This window comes from Anser brachyrhynchus, assembly GCF_964034855.1.
Source record: "Anser brachyrhynchus genome assembly, chromosome: 13".
Classification (NCBI taxonomy): Eukaryota; Metazoa; Chordata; class Aves; order Anseriformes; family Anatidae; genus Anser; species Anser brachyrhynchus.
In genome coordinates, this window is record NC_137708.1 from 2,695,926 (window position 1) to 2,713,620 (window position 17,695).

The 17,695-nt window shown below is 42.7% G+C and overlaps 1 protein-coding gene across 5 annotated transcripts in view; it reads right to left on the minus strand.

The window, feature by feature from the left end:
• RPS6KA6 (ribosomal protein S6 kinase A6) overlaps positions 1 to 12,430 on the minus strand; it is a 43,406-nt gene extending 30,976 nt beyond the window's left edge. The window contains exons 1-3 of one of the 5 annotated variants that reach the window (XM_080554387.1): positions 12,070 to 12,430; positions 3,934 to 3,993; positions 323 to 439 (exon numbers count right to left, since the gene is read on the minus strand). In XM_080554387.1, the coding sequence (XP_080410513.1) occupies positions 323 to 439; positions 3,934 to 3,993; positions 12,070 to 12,150 (258 nt within the window). In that variant the 5' untranslated portion in view covers positions 12,151 to 12,430. Of the gene's footprint in view, positions 1 to 322; positions 440 to 768; positions 1,060 to 3,933; positions 3,994 to 6,718; positions 11,713 to 12,069 lie in introns of those variants that run through there. The other 4 variants (XM_080554388.1, XM_080554386.1, XM_080554389.1 and 1 more) reach the window with 4 other exon arrangements.
• Between the last annotated feature and the right edge of the window lie 5,265 nt (positions 12,431 to 17,695).

A 17,695-nucleotide genomic window follows, 5' to 3' on the forward strand; every position in this document is an offset into this window, starting at 1 on the left:
GAATGTCTGGAGAGGTCTAGAGAAAGATGCTGCTTTTCCAGTAACTGTCAATTCCTCCTAAAAATGTAAAGCCAGAAAGGCTGACAAAGCAAAAAAAAAAACCAGTAAAATAGGGTAACTTCCTCCAAAACAGGGCAGTATCCATCAGCACATCTACTTGTACTCTGATTTCTTAGCTTTATACCTAACATGATTTCTGAAATGTCCTGTTAGTATTACAAAAGAAGTAAAACATTAATGTGTATTCCTACTAGCATTAACATCAATAAGACAAAGCAGGTTGAAAGTGGCCATCAGATGAAAGCAAAATGTGCTGTCTTACCTTTCCAAACGATCCCTGACCAAGAACCTTAAGTAGTTCAAACTGTGCTGGATCTGCTTTCTCGCATCCTTCTTTCACATGATGGGTAATGGGAATTTCTTTCACACTTCCTTCATCCTATTATTTCAAAGCAAACAAAATACAATAATGAACAGTCCGGAATTAATCAACTCTTATTAGATTTGCATATAAATGCCTTTAAAAAAATTAAGTTTTAATAAGGCCTAAAAGAAAGCTATTCAAATGGAAAGTTTCCCATCCATACTTTCTGAAACAAATGCATGTTTTAAAACTCTAAACTGAAGCCAAATTCTCACCCAATTGAATAATGCTTATTTTCTTTAGTCATAAATATTACAACTGGAACAAATGTGAACTTTCTTACATGAAAGGAATTAACATACAGATTTTTAAACCAAGTCTGAGGTGATCCTTCCGTGCTTTACCTTTGGTTTAGTTGCCTTTAGTTTTCCCAGTGATTGCTCTTCTCATCTTTCCCTTTCCTGAAATAGTCTTAATGAAAGCTAAATTGAATTTCATCATTTTAGATAATTACTGCTTTTCACAGCAGCAAATAATAAATATGGTCATCCACGACTGTAGCTAAAGGAACATGCGTTGTTTGAAGAGCATAAATAATAAATGAATCATCTTAAGCACTCTGAGAATTCTTTCATCCAACAGAAGAAATGCAGCTCTGAGGTGCAAGGCTCAGGGAAAGACTCTCCTGTGGGGAGTCCTCCTTCAGAAAGCTGAGGGCAATTCTGAGGCAGGGAGAGATCTAGTGTTCTGTTGCCTTTTTCCTGTTGGTCTAATCATTTGCTGGGGACAGTTGGACCAGATGATCTTGGAGGTCTTTTCCAACCTTAATGATTCTATGGTTAGCAAAGTAGGGCACAACAGCTACAATTGTGAAAAGACAAACATTCATGATGAAAACACATCAGATTACGTACTGCATGCCTATAAAACTTATGGTGTAAGAGAAGTTTCTGTGAGGCAAAACAACCGAGGTGTCAAAATAAGCACTCCTGAAACTATAAACTACGTGCTAAGGCCTGCAACAGCAACCTGAGCCTGCACATAGCAGAGGCACAGTACCCCTTCGCCCTATCAAGAACATCAATGAATTTCTTGTGCTCAGCAAATAAAACCCAATTACAACAGAAAACCCCACCCAATCTGCAGCACTTTGAGGTCTTTAGGGTATCCAAATTATTAACTCTTCTCCTATCTTCTCTTTAGTTCTTCACCTCAAACTTTTCTTAGTGAAGACAGACCGAGCCAGGGGGGAGACCTACAGCACATTCCTCTCTTTCAACAAGGAGTCTGACAGATAAAGACATCAGACAGACCACTTGATGAAACGGTTAGTTTTAACAGAAAACATCTTACTAAGGTCATGGTCAGGTTGGCTACAGAAAGTCTTGTAGCCTAAGAGCAAGCATGAAAGTTTACAGTCAGCCTTATCAGACTTGATAGACACACTTCTAAATGTAATTCTCTAGGTCATGTTACACAGAAGATCAGGAGAAAAATCCGATCATCCAGATGTGGATGTACTTATTGCACTAATGAAAAAATAACAGGCAACCACCACACTGCATTAACTGTCTATGCATTAATTGCCTTTTGTTCATCCAGCAAAGGAAGGAGCTCAAACATCTCTGTATATTCACTGACTGTAGTGCAGCTGTTACTGCAAGTCTCCCCTACATCTCCTATTTCATATTCTTTCTGGAAAAGGGCTGTTTGTTCTGCCTGCTTCCCATGCAACGGTAGGTATTAACACAAGTCACTGCTGGATAACAAAGTCAATTCTTCAATTCATGCTCTAGGCTACTTATTTCCCCTCTTTCTTCACAAAATCAGCTGACATACACTGATGATACAGCGTATATACATCCCAACTTCATTTCATTCATCCATCTTGCTGACTCTGCATATACATATTTACATGAGAGGTGCACATTTCTTCTTCCTTTTTTTTTTTTTTTTGGAACACATGCTTCCCATGCTTGGAATTTAAGGCAGGTAAGAAGACTAGCATTTCAAGTCATCTGATGACAGAAAGCAGCAGTTCCTCTCCTTAGACGCCACAGGGAAGAAGAATCTTAACTGCTCATTCTTTCTATGAAGTATGTAAATGCTCTATTTAGAAGCATTTTTACCTCAACATCCTAATTTGGGTTGCTTAACACCATGAACCTTTGCATGAGAAAAGATGTTTAAGAGTTCATCTGCTCTTCTATTTATCACCCACCTTGAGTCATTAGCCTGTGACATCACATTTGGTTGCTGCGGAGACAGTATTTCTAAATGTGACTGAGGAGAAAAATGTTTCCCATGCAAATAAAGAATAACTTGAGATGCATTAAATGAGTTAATTTTATAAGTAGCTTTGCCTTTACAAAAGATGTCTATATAATTTCAGCTACTTAACTATCATTAAAGCTCTAGAAATTGGTATGGCTGAAGCATAAAAAGATTCTGCATCATCAGCAATGAATGAGCGGGTAAAGAGTTGCATGGATATATAAGCCAGTTTCATTTTCCTTTCTAGTTTGGCCTCCATGAACTGCAAATTTGGTTATCTGATTTTATGTTCTGCTCTTGAGCAGCAAATCTACTGCAGGGTTCAGGTACCAGCTCTCAGTAATCCACCTTGCAAATGAGGTAACTCTTCCCAGCAGGTTAAACAGAAGGCAAAGCACTGAAAGAAACGCCACAATCAGTTATGGCTTTTTGCCATCTAACTTAGTTACAGCTTGACTGGTATGTTGCTCCAAGCACCCAACAAACAAGCTCAGCAACATCCTTCTGGTTCGAGTACAGTGAAAGACCGAGGCACAACCCATTGCTCATCTTTCTTTGCTACCTCCAAGAGGAAGACCAGGCTGAAGGTTTATTTACTTACTCCACACCAGGAAATAGACAAGCATCACATGTTTCTATCCCCAAGAGTTTATTCTCTAAATTACTTAATTAAAAAGTTATTATTTCAATACAAAGCAGTGTGTAAGATCTACTCGATACCCTCTTCCACGATCCTGCTGAAAAATATAGAAGTGTGCGCTGAAAAATGATGGCCAGTTTTACCAAAGTCAGGCATTTCACCACATAAAGCTAGCCTTTAGTTTATTCCAAGATTTAGCCAGCAAACAGAACACCGATCTTCAGCATCTCCTAAAAATGCAAGTTACCAAGGCACTGGACAGGTATTAACTATCTTCCAGATGAATGTAAGCAACTATATTACAAGAAATACACTATCACCTCTTCTTTCGTGGAAAGAGAAACATTAAGCGCACAAAATATAAGAGGTTTGAGGTTGAACTGAGCTAGAGAGATCTGTAACTGCTCTCTCCGGCACAGAGAACCTGTTCTCCTTAAAGCACTGCCTCATGCTGCAAACTCTCCCAAACAAGCCACTTCAGGCCCCTACCCAGATGCCATTTTTCAAAAACATCTTTGAGACAGAGCCTCTTCAGATCTGGTCAAATAAAATGACAGGTTCGAAACTTAAATAGCAGGCAATGCCCATTTTTTTTTCTTCAAAAGGAAGTAAGGCTAACAAGTGTCTGAACTGAGCGTTTATCAAAGAGACTTACATGGTAGGAATATGGTTCACCTTCTTCCATAGGCTCATCTGCCATTTTAAGGCCATTTAGCTGAAGAGGGGAAAGATGGAAAATGCATTAGACAGAACATTAAGACCACATAATTTTGAAAAAGCAGAGTTCATAATTCAACCAATTTACATTGGATTAAATAAGTAGCACACAGTTACATAGGAGTACCACAATACACCCCACTTCATCCAACAGTAGAAAGAAGATATCAACCCCATAGTCACAGTAAGAGAAAAGTTTGATTTATAGATGAAGTTCAATCTCTCCTTAAATAACAAACAATTCAATGCTGTTTAACAGCTAAAAAAAACAAGAATCACAAAGGGCATGCTGTGTCCCAACATGCAAAACATTAATTATAAACTGGAAATACCTGATAAAATGGGTGAAGGCAATTATGAATTTTGCTAGTGATAATTGCTAATTTGTTTGTATGTTAATTGCTCAGCATCACTACCTTCATGTGGCACGGATCCCACACAAGAATATACTAAATAAGATACGGAAGCTCACAACTACATTTTCCCTGAAAACAGAAGTTAAAGCAAGCAAGTTCTCAGACTAGGTAATGACTTTTTTTCCTTGTACTTCCCTATTTACCTAAAATACATGCCTAAGACGCCGAAATACGGTACGATTACCGGTACGTGAATTGGTAAAACACAGGATTACAAAGACTTTCAAAATGCCTTACAGACCATGCCCCTATTTAAGGAAGGAAAACCTGACAAACTAGTAGGGCTGCAGGGACAGGTTTATGCCATCGTGGTTGCGTCATCTAAGCAAACCCTCAACCACTTGCACTGCTTCTTCTAGAAGGACTCTTGATTTCAAGTACAGCATTTAAGAGCTAAGTCCTAAATGAATGATTTTCCTAACATAGCTCTCCAACTCCTGTACCAAGACGCTAGCGCTTATTTTTGGACTACATCCTCATCACTGACGAAAGTAACCAGAGGAAGTAGTATGAGGCTTCGGTTACTTTCACTCTTCTCTCAGTTTCCATTTATTTTAACCACAGTCAGCACGGATGAGCACGTAACAGAAGACCCATCCATCTAAACAAGAGCTGGCATATTTAGCACTTGTTTGTCACGCATACACAGCATGCATTGCCACCTTAATCCCTCAAGGCCAAAATTCACTAGCCTATTACCCTGGATTCAGAAACCTCACATACACTACCGAAGCCAATGTACTACGTCTGCTGCACAACTATTTCTTTTTCTGCATATTCTTTTTTCAAGTTAGATATGTGGGGAGGGGATGGACGCCCACTATACTTAATATTGTATGAATTAATTGAATACATCAAGGCATGATGCCAAAGTTCAGACCAGATACGAACTCCAGCCTCATTTCAAGTGATTCACTGCCACCTGATCACTTTTCACAACTTTGTAAGATTACGTTCAAGCGTGAACCAACGTGAAGCCCACCTGAGCTGTCCAAAAACTAGTAAGGAAAAGGGTTTCCCCCCTAGGTGTTCAGAAATAAGATACAACTCTTCACTCATGGACTTAAACTTGAAATTAATTTATTGTACATTTAGCCTTATCTTTCTTTACATACCGTCAACATTTTCAAAGTTTAGTTATTTAAATTCAAGCCCTGGAACAAACATCGCTAGCCAAAAGAACTGCAGATACACCAAAACCAGCTCAACTCCAGACAATCAGATAAGGAACACTATCACGGCTTGAATCAGTTTTTGAACAAAAAAAAATCAGCATGCTATCCGATTTCTGCAGTTTCTGAGCACGCCATGCAAGCATACTTTCAGCTTTCTGACAAATCAAATATACTAAGTTACGGGATATTTATGGCAGGTAATCAAATGTCATCTTAATTAACAATTTCCTATCATACACTTTTCCCCCTCATTGTTGCTTGTTTTTTTTCCTGTCCAGTCTCTCTACAATTACAAAAACTGGGATGTCTGCCAGTTTTTAGTCCAAAGAATTTTATGTTCAAGCACATAAATCTACTTTTATTGCCTGACAGACACAGACAGTTACACTTCTGGCTTATTTGTTTGCGAACCCTGGTCACCAGGTCTGTTTAAAAAATAACACACCTGTCAGATCACAACCCAAAGGCTAGTAGTTTTAAAAAATAAAAATATAAAAATGTTAACTATTCAGTTAAAAAAGAATCAATGACAAAAAGCAAATCATTACTCTTCTGCCCTGTTACTTATATTGGCCAAGTTTCACTAACTAGAAGTTTCCACTCTCTCTCCTGTACTATCAAAAAAACCCTCAATTACCAGCTTTATGGGAAAAAGTACAAATTCCTGTTTCTGCAGCCACCTAGGACCTCCTTTAGTGATTTAATTATGAATATTTATACACAAACATAGAAATTAAAATAGTTCTGTTCTTTATATGTCATTACTGAATATCCACAAATCCAGAAAGTGAATTTATTACTGAGAATTAGAAAACACCTGTCTATAGGTAACAGGTGAAAGGAAACAAGTACTATTATTCTGAAGGAGACTTTCATCCTGGAATCATTTTGCCGTTCAGTACTCCTGAACTAAACTTTCATAATTAACTGAACATTTTCAATATTAACTTTCATTACGACACAAGCTAAACTCAGACATTGAGGCGGACAGCGTCAATGCTTTCCAAATCATTTTCAAAATTCAAGTGACTACTCCACACCGTTGATCAGTATAAAAATTAACAGAAAACAATGCATAAAAAAAGATGAGAACAAAGTTGAGATCAGACAACCTGGCGTGTAAGAAACTTACTTTTCCAGAGGCGCAGGCTAAAAGACCCACTCCTGCAATGCCAAGCTCGCTCTGAGGTAACGCGGTGCAATCTGCCTTCTAATTTAAATAGCTGCAATGGGTCCCATGACTAGCTGGGCCTATACCATATTACCTTGGGAGAATTATCTAAACAGCTTCCGTGGGCTAGTAAAAGGCTTAACTACTATTGCGCATGCTTTTCCTCAGATAATTACAGCAGGACAGAGGAATCCCAGAATGACCAAAGATTAGAACCACCTAAATATAGGTATTTCTTTCCATATTGACGATGTTTTAACTGTTTACGCGGTAAATGTATTATGGCTTGATGGCCTATAGGTTTGACCAAAAAAACAAGCAGACAAATGGTCAGTAAACGTGCCTCGCTACACGGAAAAACAGTAGAGAAAGTAAAGTGGGTTCACTCTGCCCTGTTTTTAAATACCTTCATTTCAGCATTCATACCGAAGTAAAAATAAGGAAGAAAGCAGAACCAGGAATTTTATATTAATATTATTAACAGAAGTAAGAATGTGTTATTCATTATGTATAACCTAGCCTGGCTTCAGACAGGTACAGCTTTACATATGGATCAACAGCAGTTTCTGCAGCTCCCAGGTTCCCCCTAATTTGCTGATACCGCAGCTACAGCCAGACCAACACCTCTCGGTTCTCCCAAGCAAGCACAAGACAAACCAGCTTGCTTCCTATTTACAGTATTTTTTCAAAAACCTATTTCAAATATTAAGAGCATAAACTTACATTAGAAGCCCCTCATTCCAAAGGCTTTGAAAAAACAACTTTTTTGGGGAAAAAAAAGTGTTAAGATGCCCACATTTGTTCCTCATTTATTTTGAATTACATCTGCAGGGTTTGCATCATTAATTTAATTAACAACACATCGGCCTACTGAATCGTGTTTCCTGAGACTGGACTAAGAAATTTTGGTTTTCTGTGTACACCTCAACAGGCAGAGATTTGATTTTAAAACAATGTCTAAAAGTCTCGGTGCCAGCTCCAGGCCCCAGGAGGTGCACAGGGCCAGGGCACCCGGGACCAGCCCTGCCGCTAGGCTCAGCTCCTCTCAGGAGACCAGGCCGGGAAATTCCCTCACACCTACTTTAAATGGATCAGATAGAAGAGGGAGATAGAGACATCCACCTTTAGGAAGACTTCCTAAGGCCATAATCAATTTCTAGGGAAAGTTACAAACTTGTTTTCCTGTGGCAAAGAAAATATACATTCAAACAAGCTAACAGACCTTCGGTAGCACGTAATTAGTGATTAAGAGAACATTTTGATCCTTTCCATTATCAGATGGAGAGCTACACGTCTCCCATTGGTTACAGACAAGCCACAAAGGTGGCCGTGAACACCAGGATCTGCGAGGACCGGAGCTCCCTGCACTGCTGCCCGCCAGGGAGAGGCGCGCAGCTCCGCAACGAAAGCGCGTAAAGCAGCCTCAGAGTCATTTTGTGGCAGATAAGATTGAAAACTGATGAAAACAATGTACTTCATCTTATTCCTAATGGAATAAAGAACTACATCGAGATACACGTTGAACTTCCGTACATCGGGAGGTAAGAAGTCACACATTTCTTCTATTCTAGAGTTACTGGGCAGTTTCTCCAAAGCAGTCTTGCAGGAAGCGAGGCGAGCCGCCTCAGCAGAGCCCTGGCTCTTCCAGAGACTCAGAACTCCACAGCTATCTTCAAAAGTGATGAAGCAAAACACTTATTCTATTGCAGCACTTCCCAGTGCATAAAGACATCCATTGTTTTCCATCTAAAAGTATTAATGTGCTGACTCCCCCCCGACCCCCTTTTTAAGGCATCTTGTTCTTGTAAGTCTTTATAAAAAGTGGACATGGCTGCAATGGAAGATGGCACTCAATTCTCAAGTTTTGTGCAACTATTACTTGTTTTTTTCTTAGCATAACACTGCCTAATTGTGGAAATTTTCAGAGATGCACAGAACTAGGTAGCTGAGTCATCCACGTCACTGCCAGTAATTACTCACAAAGGAGTTATGCAACTCCTAACACTGACAAAATTCAGTGGCCTTTGACAGACCAGGATCATAACATGCTTGAAAGGATGGGCCTAAATCAAAGATATACTTACTTAAATTGATATGGACAGACTACACACAGCAGCAGCAACGCTCCACCTAGGAGCATGTCTTTTTGAAGGCTGCAACTTTCAATGCAGCTCAGCTTTCTAGCTGAATACTTTCATTTCCAGTCACTTTGCTGTTCCAGCCTTGTCCTCCGTGTCACTTGCAGCCAATTAAGCAACTGGTTTCTGAAGTACTTATTTAACAAATAAATGTGTATGAAGTTGCATTTGTGCAATTCACGCTATTAATATTGTGAACAGCATACACTTGCTAAGTCAAGTGCAGAGTTTACTTTAAACGCATGCAATACCACTTCTATTAGGTGAGCAGAAAACCCCAGAAGTCCTGTATTCTGCCCATTTCTGAGTAATTCCGCATTTTGTTAGTTTGGTCAATAAAGTGTTAACAAGTATTCTGTTTCTTTGTAGATTGCAGTCATTTTATTAATCTGCTACATTTGTTTATAATCAATACCTCTATTGTATCTCTTTTTGACAACGAAACTACCTATTAATCCTGTATTTCAAAAGAAAGAAGTTCACTGGATATTTGAAGCTTAAGGTGTGTGACACTAACCCTTTTACATATGCTTAAGGAATTCCCATAGCCACAGAACTGTTTCACAAGTGACACTGTCATAGGAACATGAGAACAGACAAAAAACTTCATGTTGCAAGGTTCAAAATCAAATCCTCAGTACTTCAAAAGCAGCCCAACATGAAAAAGCACAAAATAATTCAATCCTAAACTTCCTCCAGAAGTTCATGTTGCTTTTATGCCTTCAAGCACGAAAGTTTGTTTCCTACCTTCAAGATTGCATTCTTCCTTTGCCAACTGGTTTTAGTTCATCAAGTCGACACAAGTGCTACTTCACTGGAAACGCACTTATTTCTAATAATGTAATTCTAAATTTAGCCAACAAGCAGATTCCTCAGAGAGAATTGTTTCGCCAATTTTTCCTCCTGTGGTACAACTAATGGACAAGAGCTCTAGTAAGTGCAAATAATTTAGTCTTTAAAACACAGGACCGTCTTAGTCAACCATAGTTCCTGCAAGTGCAAGGTCACCTAGACCTATCAGATTGTAAACATAGGGTTATATTAAGTATTATAAGCGATAATTCATTCTATAAATGTTAAGTGAAGAATCTAAACTAAACTACCTTTGTTAGATCCCCCAAACCAACTGAATCTAAAATTCCAACAAATACTACATCTCTCCTAGCTCCACTTAGATTAAGTGTTACGACAATAGTATTTGCTAATGCAATTTGGGAACATCACAGGCAACCTGAAGAAACTGTTTTTGGTATAAATGAAGTTTTAAAGGCTACCAGCCAAATGTAACAAGGATGTAACAAATGTGATGCCTCATTTTAATCAGAGTGCAACTGAAACAGTTTTATGCAGACACTGTTAGGTAAGCGTTTCCTGTAGGGGCTTGAGGAAAGTACAATTTGAAGAGCAACTGTTGCTAACGGGGCTGTTCTGGACATCCATCCATTGCCCCATGCCGCCTTGGCTAGGTGAGCAGGACCGCGGAGCCAGGCTCCTACAGGAACACATTGCCAAGCTCCCGGCTCTTCACAAACACCCACGGAGGCGTTGAAGATAACTCGGACGTCACCACAGTCAGCAGAACCACCTGCCTGAGCTTTGCGGTGCTGGAGCTATCGCAGGTCCTCCTGCCAATCCTGCTGCCAATACAGTATTTATGGCAGAGACCGCACACAGGAGCAGCATGAACACAATACGCTGAAAGTAGCATAAGCCTTGGTGGAGGGGTGTTTGTCCAGCCAAAAAATACTGTGAGCTGGGCAGTAACCACAAAGTTTTACATTTCAACTGCAACACTTTAACTTCGTGTATTTTAAACCCTACCATATGGCAATACTCTTGAAGAACAGCTCAGTGGTGTCAAGAACATTCTCAGACATTCAGTAAGCTTCATACCTTAAGTACAGCATGCTATTTTTACAAACCATAATAGTAACAAATAAGCTTTAATACTTCTGTTGACTTTTTAATCCTTACCTTCAGCTTCACTAATGTAATTAGGATTTCTCTATTATTAAGGTACATGAACTGCGTTAAGTATTAGACCATTAAAATACTTAAAGCGTAGCAGGCACAGTGTAGAAATGCATGTCCAGTAATTACAGGGCTTGGATGTGGCACTCTGTAGACACAGCAGCAGAGAATAAAAATAAATAAATACAGAGTTTGAAATCCCACGGATTTATTCCTATTGTGAACTACTGTATTTTTCCTTTACGTGCGTGTATCGACGTTATCAGAGAAGCAAACTTCAGCAAGATCCTTCGCTGGCGATCATTTCATTCATCCCCAGCCGTGCAGGTAGGCCAACTTTGTGCACTTTGTACACGGAGATGGATCTGCCACAGCCTTTTCCACTCCCGATAAGAAAACCCTACCGCATCCCAGAAAGCGAGTCCGACCAGTTTCGAGCAGCTTTATTTAGATAACATCTTCCGCGCGTCTAAACGCACCGAGGTGCAACCTCTCATTTGTCACACCTACCGACACCAGCTACGCGATCCTGCGTCTGTGATTCAGACGTGGAAAAGTTTCGTTGCCCCAGCGCCGCGTCCTGCGGAGCTAACAGGGCGCTGGAGCACGACCAGCCGCCCCGTTCCCCTTCGGCACCGGCTTGGGGGCAGAGGAAAGCACCGAGCGGTGCCCCGGAGGCTTCTCCCCTCGCCCCCCGGTCCCCCCCCCCCCCCGGCGGGCAGCGAGGGCTCGGCTCCCGGTGCCTGCCCGAGCGCCCCGCGGCACGAAGGCGGCTTTTCCACAAGTTCGAGTTAACTTTGCCGAGGCGGCTCGCGAGCTCGGGGGCCGCATTTTCACCACGGGACCCCGCAGCCCAGCCCCCCCCCCCCCCCCCCCCTGCGCCGGGGGCGTGCTGCCTGCCCCCGCCGGGCAGCGAGCCCTGCCGGCACCTCCCGAGCTTCGCCCCCGCCGCCGGGCTGCGAGGAAGTGGCGTCGGCCGCGGGCGCCGGAGGAAGCCGCGGGGCCGGGCTCTGCCCCGGCGCGGGGGGCGCGGCCGCCTGCCCTGCCCTGCCCTGCCCGGCCCGGCCCTGCACGGCCCGGGGGGACCGGGGAGCGAGGAAGGGGCGCCCCGGGAGGCACCCCCGGGGGAAGCCGGCTCCGTGCCCGGCGGGCAGGTGCCCTTGTGGCGGGGAGCCCCTCGTCGCCGCCCCGCCCCGCACTGACCTCGCCGCCGCTCACGTACAGCTCCATTTTGCGGCGGGGCTCCGGCTCCTCCGCGTCCTCCAGCGGAGCGAACGGCACCATGGCCCGGCTCCGCGCCGCCGCTCTCCTCCCTACCGGGGGAGCCGCCGCCGTCGCCGCCGGCCGCTGCTGCTGGGGCTGCCGCTGCTGGGGCTGCTGGTGGCGGCGCCGGTGCCGCTGCGCATTCCGCGGGGGCCGGGAGGCGGCGGGCCCCCTGCCGCCGCCCACGCAGCGCGGCGGGGCTCGGGCTCGGGCTACGGCTGCGGCTGCTGCCGGCCGGCGGGGGCGGCTCCGCGCTGCGCTCCCCCGCGCACACCCCCCAACATGGCGGCCGCCGGGGGCAGGGCCTGCGCCGCACGGGGGTGACGTCAGGGCGGGACGGAGAATCCCTGCACGGGGAGGGGAGGGGAGGGGAGGGGGCGCGGCGGGCCGGTGACGGCCGCGCGCGGGGAGCGGGAGCGGGCTGAGGGGACGTGACGGGGTTGGGGCGGCCGCCCCTCTGCGGGGCTCCGTGGGCAGCCACGGTGGGGGCGGACAGCACCTGAGGGTCTGTGTGAGGTTGGGGGAGAAGGAGCGAAGGCCTCGGAGAGCGGCGGGAGGGCGTTTAATAAATAAATCAGTCAATAAATAAGCACAAAGATGCCGTCGCCTCAGCCCAGCGAGGGTGCCACCGGCTGAGTGAGCCGCCGTCCCCTCATGGTGGGGGCGGACAGCACCTGAGGGTCTGTGTGAGGCTGGGGGAGAAGGAGTGAAGGCCTCGGAGAGCGTTTACTAAATAAATAAATAATCACAAAGGTGCCGTCACCTCAACTCAGCGAGGCTGCCCCCGGCTGAGGGAGCCGCCGTCCCCTCAGCCCGCCCGCACGACCCGGGGTGCCGTGAATTCCTCTCACGAACGCCGGCAGAGCCTCCCGGGGCTGCCGGGCTGCGGGCTCTCGTACCCGGTGAGGAGACTGAGGGAGAAAAGTTTTTTCGTGCGTCTATTTTTTACTTTTTTTTTTTTTTTTGCAACTCGGAGGTGGCAGGATACGAAGGGGAGGCGGCTGCGAAGCGGGGAGCCGAGCAGCAGGACGAGCCGGGCCCGGGGGAGCCGCGCCGCCTCTCCCTGGTTACAAACGCCCGCGAGTGGGCGGCCGCCTTTGTTTCCAGGCACGGGCTTCGAGAGAAACACCACGGTATTTCCAAACCTGAGGGGGGAAATAAAAGGCCAGGGATGAAAAAATAATGTTTTCCCAGCACTGTTTGATGCTAGGAGCTGGAAAACATTAAACGGTACTACCAAAAATACATATTTTTAAGGACAGAAAACTGCCTCATTGACACCGAGTATTTATTTAAGTGCCGCACGATCTCTCGGTGAGCCCTGCCCTTTAGATAAAGCTAGAAAAGGAAGTCTCAAACTGTTCTAAATTGCCAAATAATTTTGATGAAATTAGCATGACCGAGGGAGCAAAATGGTACGCTCCATAGTCCAGAATGCTTTCCCCTTGCTGGTTTTTTAACTCAGAAGCCAGTCGTCGAACAAACAGGTATAAGATGCCGTGCTGCTGCCATCCCTGGTTAAATTCGAGCAACCTGTTTCACAAAGCTAACCGTTACAGTCCCCTGCCACCGAGCCTGCTGAAGAGTTGCCTATTGTGAATGTGTCATTGCAGCACCAGCCAGCTGGCATGTCAGCATTTCCACTGCAAACCTATTTTTAAAGGTCTGTAACTCAACCGTGGAAGACAAATGCTTTGGACTGAAACGGGGAATGTGTACTAGGAATGTTCTCCTTCAGAAAATAAAAAGTGTACGAGAAAATGTAGGACCAAAGTTACCACCTCTTAATATTGAGAGAGAATTTACATTCTAAATATAGAACTATTTAGGATAGGTCACTTGTAAACATTATTTTTGTTGTGGTAGGATGATGTGTACCCGGAGCTCTTAGAGCAATCACGCAACGGGAGAGCAGGTGACAAGCCCCAGCTTCGTGAGCCTTTGGTTCACACACTGCCACCTACCCCAGTGCCTCTGCTCCTTAGTGCTACTGGTGTACGTCCACAAGCAGCCAAAGGGGCAAAGCTTTTTTATTATTATTTTTTTCTTTGAGATTAAATATTCATGTACTTGAGCAGTGCAGTGAAGCAGATCTTAATTTAAATACAAAGGAAATCAACTGAGAAGTGACTTTTTGAAAGTGCTTGAGTGCTCAGCAAGAACTGGTGTTTAAAACTTGTGTTGCAGATGTTTCTCTGCATCTGACTTTCTTTAATGCTACTGAGGCTTTTCTTTATTGTCTCAAACCCTTAGAGGATACAAACAATGGCCCTGCATCCCCAAAGTCCTAACACTATAATATTTGAGAAGTTCAGAGTAAAGCAATGATTGAAGAAGTTGACATTGTTATTCGTTTCTTGTCAAAGATTACAATAGTGAAATTGTGATACATGTAGATATAATAATGGCCGATTCAGAAAAGTAGTTTCAGAATTTCTTTTACTCTAGATTTCACAACCAAAGAAACAGAAGATATTCATTAAAAAAGGCAACAATATGTCACTGAAATTCAAAACTTGGCGAGATCCAAGAAGAAATGGGCTTTTATAGAGAAAGAAAACATCGAAAATATAATAGCAAGTCATTAAGTTAGGCACAAGGTCTTGTGTCTTGGGTTTCAAACGAGTATTTCAATAATAATATATATATAGAAATGTTTTTTATACCTGTTTTTCGGAGTATCTCATCTCGCCCGTGTCCATGACTGTATGGATATCAGATCTCCTTTGGTGTGCAATTTTCAGGTGAGGATATCAGATCTCATTTGGTGCGCAGTTTTCAGCTGAATACTTTTTGCATTCCAGACCCTTAATTTGTTCAGCAAGTTCTACTCATTATGTTCCACAGCATGTTGTTGTATGATCAGCATGACATTATAACCTCTTTTTCCTCTGCTGGGTACATTTATTAGATGAAGATTTCAAAGTAATCAGTTTCTAAATATTTATTGATTTTAAAATTAATTCTATGACAAGGCAAAGTTGCTGAGAATATTCTTTTACCTACTCTAGTAGGAAAGGAATTATAATAATAATAAACAGGATCTGCAGCCAAAATTCATTCTGTTCAGTGTCAGTAACATGAACTGTAATCATTCAGTTGTCCTTTTTGTAGACCTCACAACTGTGGCCAACTCACAGCATCCATGCGTAGCTTGCTCATTCAGTTTCTCTGAAAGTATCAGTCATACACTTGAAAATATGAAGAACAGATTATTTATAAGATAAAAATATCCCTGCAAATTTTCTGCAGATGATTCCTAGCAGTACTAGGAATATGCCTTCTCAGAGAAGCATATTACAGAGCTGCACTCCCTCCTAAGTTTTTTGTCAATCTGTGTCAACCTTGTCCCTAAACAGGATTATTTCAGAAGGATCCCACAACCTTTGTGTTCATTCATCCAGCGAGTTTTCCAACAAAGGGAAAGTAAGAATACTATGATCAGGCCAGTTTCTTCTCTTCCCCTCCTCCCGCCAGTTAATGATACTGGAATCCGAACCATGCTAACCATGGCAAGTACTGCACAGCTCCACCCTGGAAAGCAAAGCAGAAAAAGCAGTGTGAATATAGGAATACGTGAAGAGTATCTTGTTCAGCAAGATCTCAGGAAGGAAACTATATAAAAAGAAAAGTTTGAGCAAACTGCCCAAGTCAAGACTAAAGATTTATTTTGAATTTACTGCAATGGTAAAGCCCCTGAAAGGGAACAAATGCAAATTTCGTTTCTGTAGATTCCGTTCAAGGCAGGATGTGAACTCTAGTATCGATTGTGGAGGTGGTCTAGGGGAGGATACAGTTAATTTCTTAGGGCAAGTTTATTCAAATTCTGAATTATTTCACCTTTAATCTTTTGTACGATACAATTCAACAACACTTGCACTGTCTGAACAGTACAACTCTTTCCTATTGTGTGGCTGAATTTACGTGGGTACAAAGCACGCTTCTATTAGCATGACTCGTTCTCATTCAAGAAGGAAAAAGAACTGTCCTGATGCACAGAAAATGTTTAGTTGTGTGCTTGTGTCTACACCAGAACTGTTCCAGAGCAGGAACTGATGTGCACAAGGGTCAGGCAGTCCGGAGGGTGGGCTCTCACACTGGTGTAAGACAGCGCAGTGTTTTCATTCTCAGTCCAGGGTCACAGTTGTAGCTATTAAGCTGTGGAGATAATTTACACACAGCATAAATCGATCTGGTCTTAATAAGGCAAATATTACAGCAAGATTTTCACAATTCTAGAAACTAATATAAAAATACTAAACATTTCTATGTATTTGGATTAAGTTATGGAAGAGTATCCTGAGAAAATCTTCAGTCGATATTGAGTTAGTCTTAACACGAAATAGCGATGTGAGAGTCTGTATCCCGTCCTGTATATACTGATATTTAAAAAATGTGAATAAAGACAAACTCATGTATGTATTTAGAGAACTGTGGTATAAAATATATTATAAACAGCTTCATGTTGTTAAACATTTCATTATGTAGTATGCCCCATCCTACTAAGGCAAGAGAAGTCAATTATGTGAAGAAACAGCAAGAAACTCTTTTATATTCATTTATGATTATATGAAGGACAAGTGAAGAGGCCCTTACTGAATTCCTGCTTCAGCATTGATTATATTTTTCCATCTACATCTTTTGTACTTTTGTAGCAAGTTTTTAAAAAGCTTGTTTACGGATAAAAAAAAGCACACCAATTTAAGAGATGATGCTCATAGTTCAATGCCTTGAGAAAGATCCTTGATACTTGCTATTTCACTCTCACCATCAAAGCATCACGCTTTTCTCAGGGTATTACAGAACAGTAGCCAGCTAGCCCCACAGGACAAATTTAGCAACAAGTTTTGCCACTTTCATCCAAAATGAGCTAAAAAAAATCTCAGACAAGCAGAAAACACAATGAATTTAATCTCTGCTGATGAAGTTTCATCAGGAAAAGGGAGTAAAAACTATATAGGCACAGTGAGTGAAACTCCTGCTAGATATTTTTATGCTTATCTCATTATTATTTTTATTTCACTTAACACTTTGGACTGGTTCTTCATTTCAAAATGCATTTTGAATTCAAATACCCTACAACATAATATTTTTGCAGAACTGGACGAATCCTTCAGACCAGCCAACTTACACATCTCAGAAGTTGTATACTGTCAAACCAAAAGCTACTTACGGTGAAGTTAAAGACCCAGTGTCCTGTCTCTGGCCAAGAAAGTGGATGCCAGACAGAAAATACAAACAGGGTAAGCAGTACATAACAATACTTTTCCAGAATTTGTTTTCAGCCTCCAGCCATTCAGGTTTCCTGAGCCCTGGGTGGTGTCTTGTACTGAATAGTCTTGATGGATATTTCTTCCATGAATCTGCCCAAACCCTCCTGAATCTCTAAATTTTTAGCAGAGATAATATCTCACAAGTTCTTCAACTATGCCTTATTTCAAAAGCTCACTTTTAGCCTACTCCTTAGTTTTAACCAATGTTCCCCAGCTGCACTTTGCAATAGAGAGGGATTAAGCACCCTCTCCACATCGGTCGTGATTGTATATATGGTGTATTTCCCACCTGC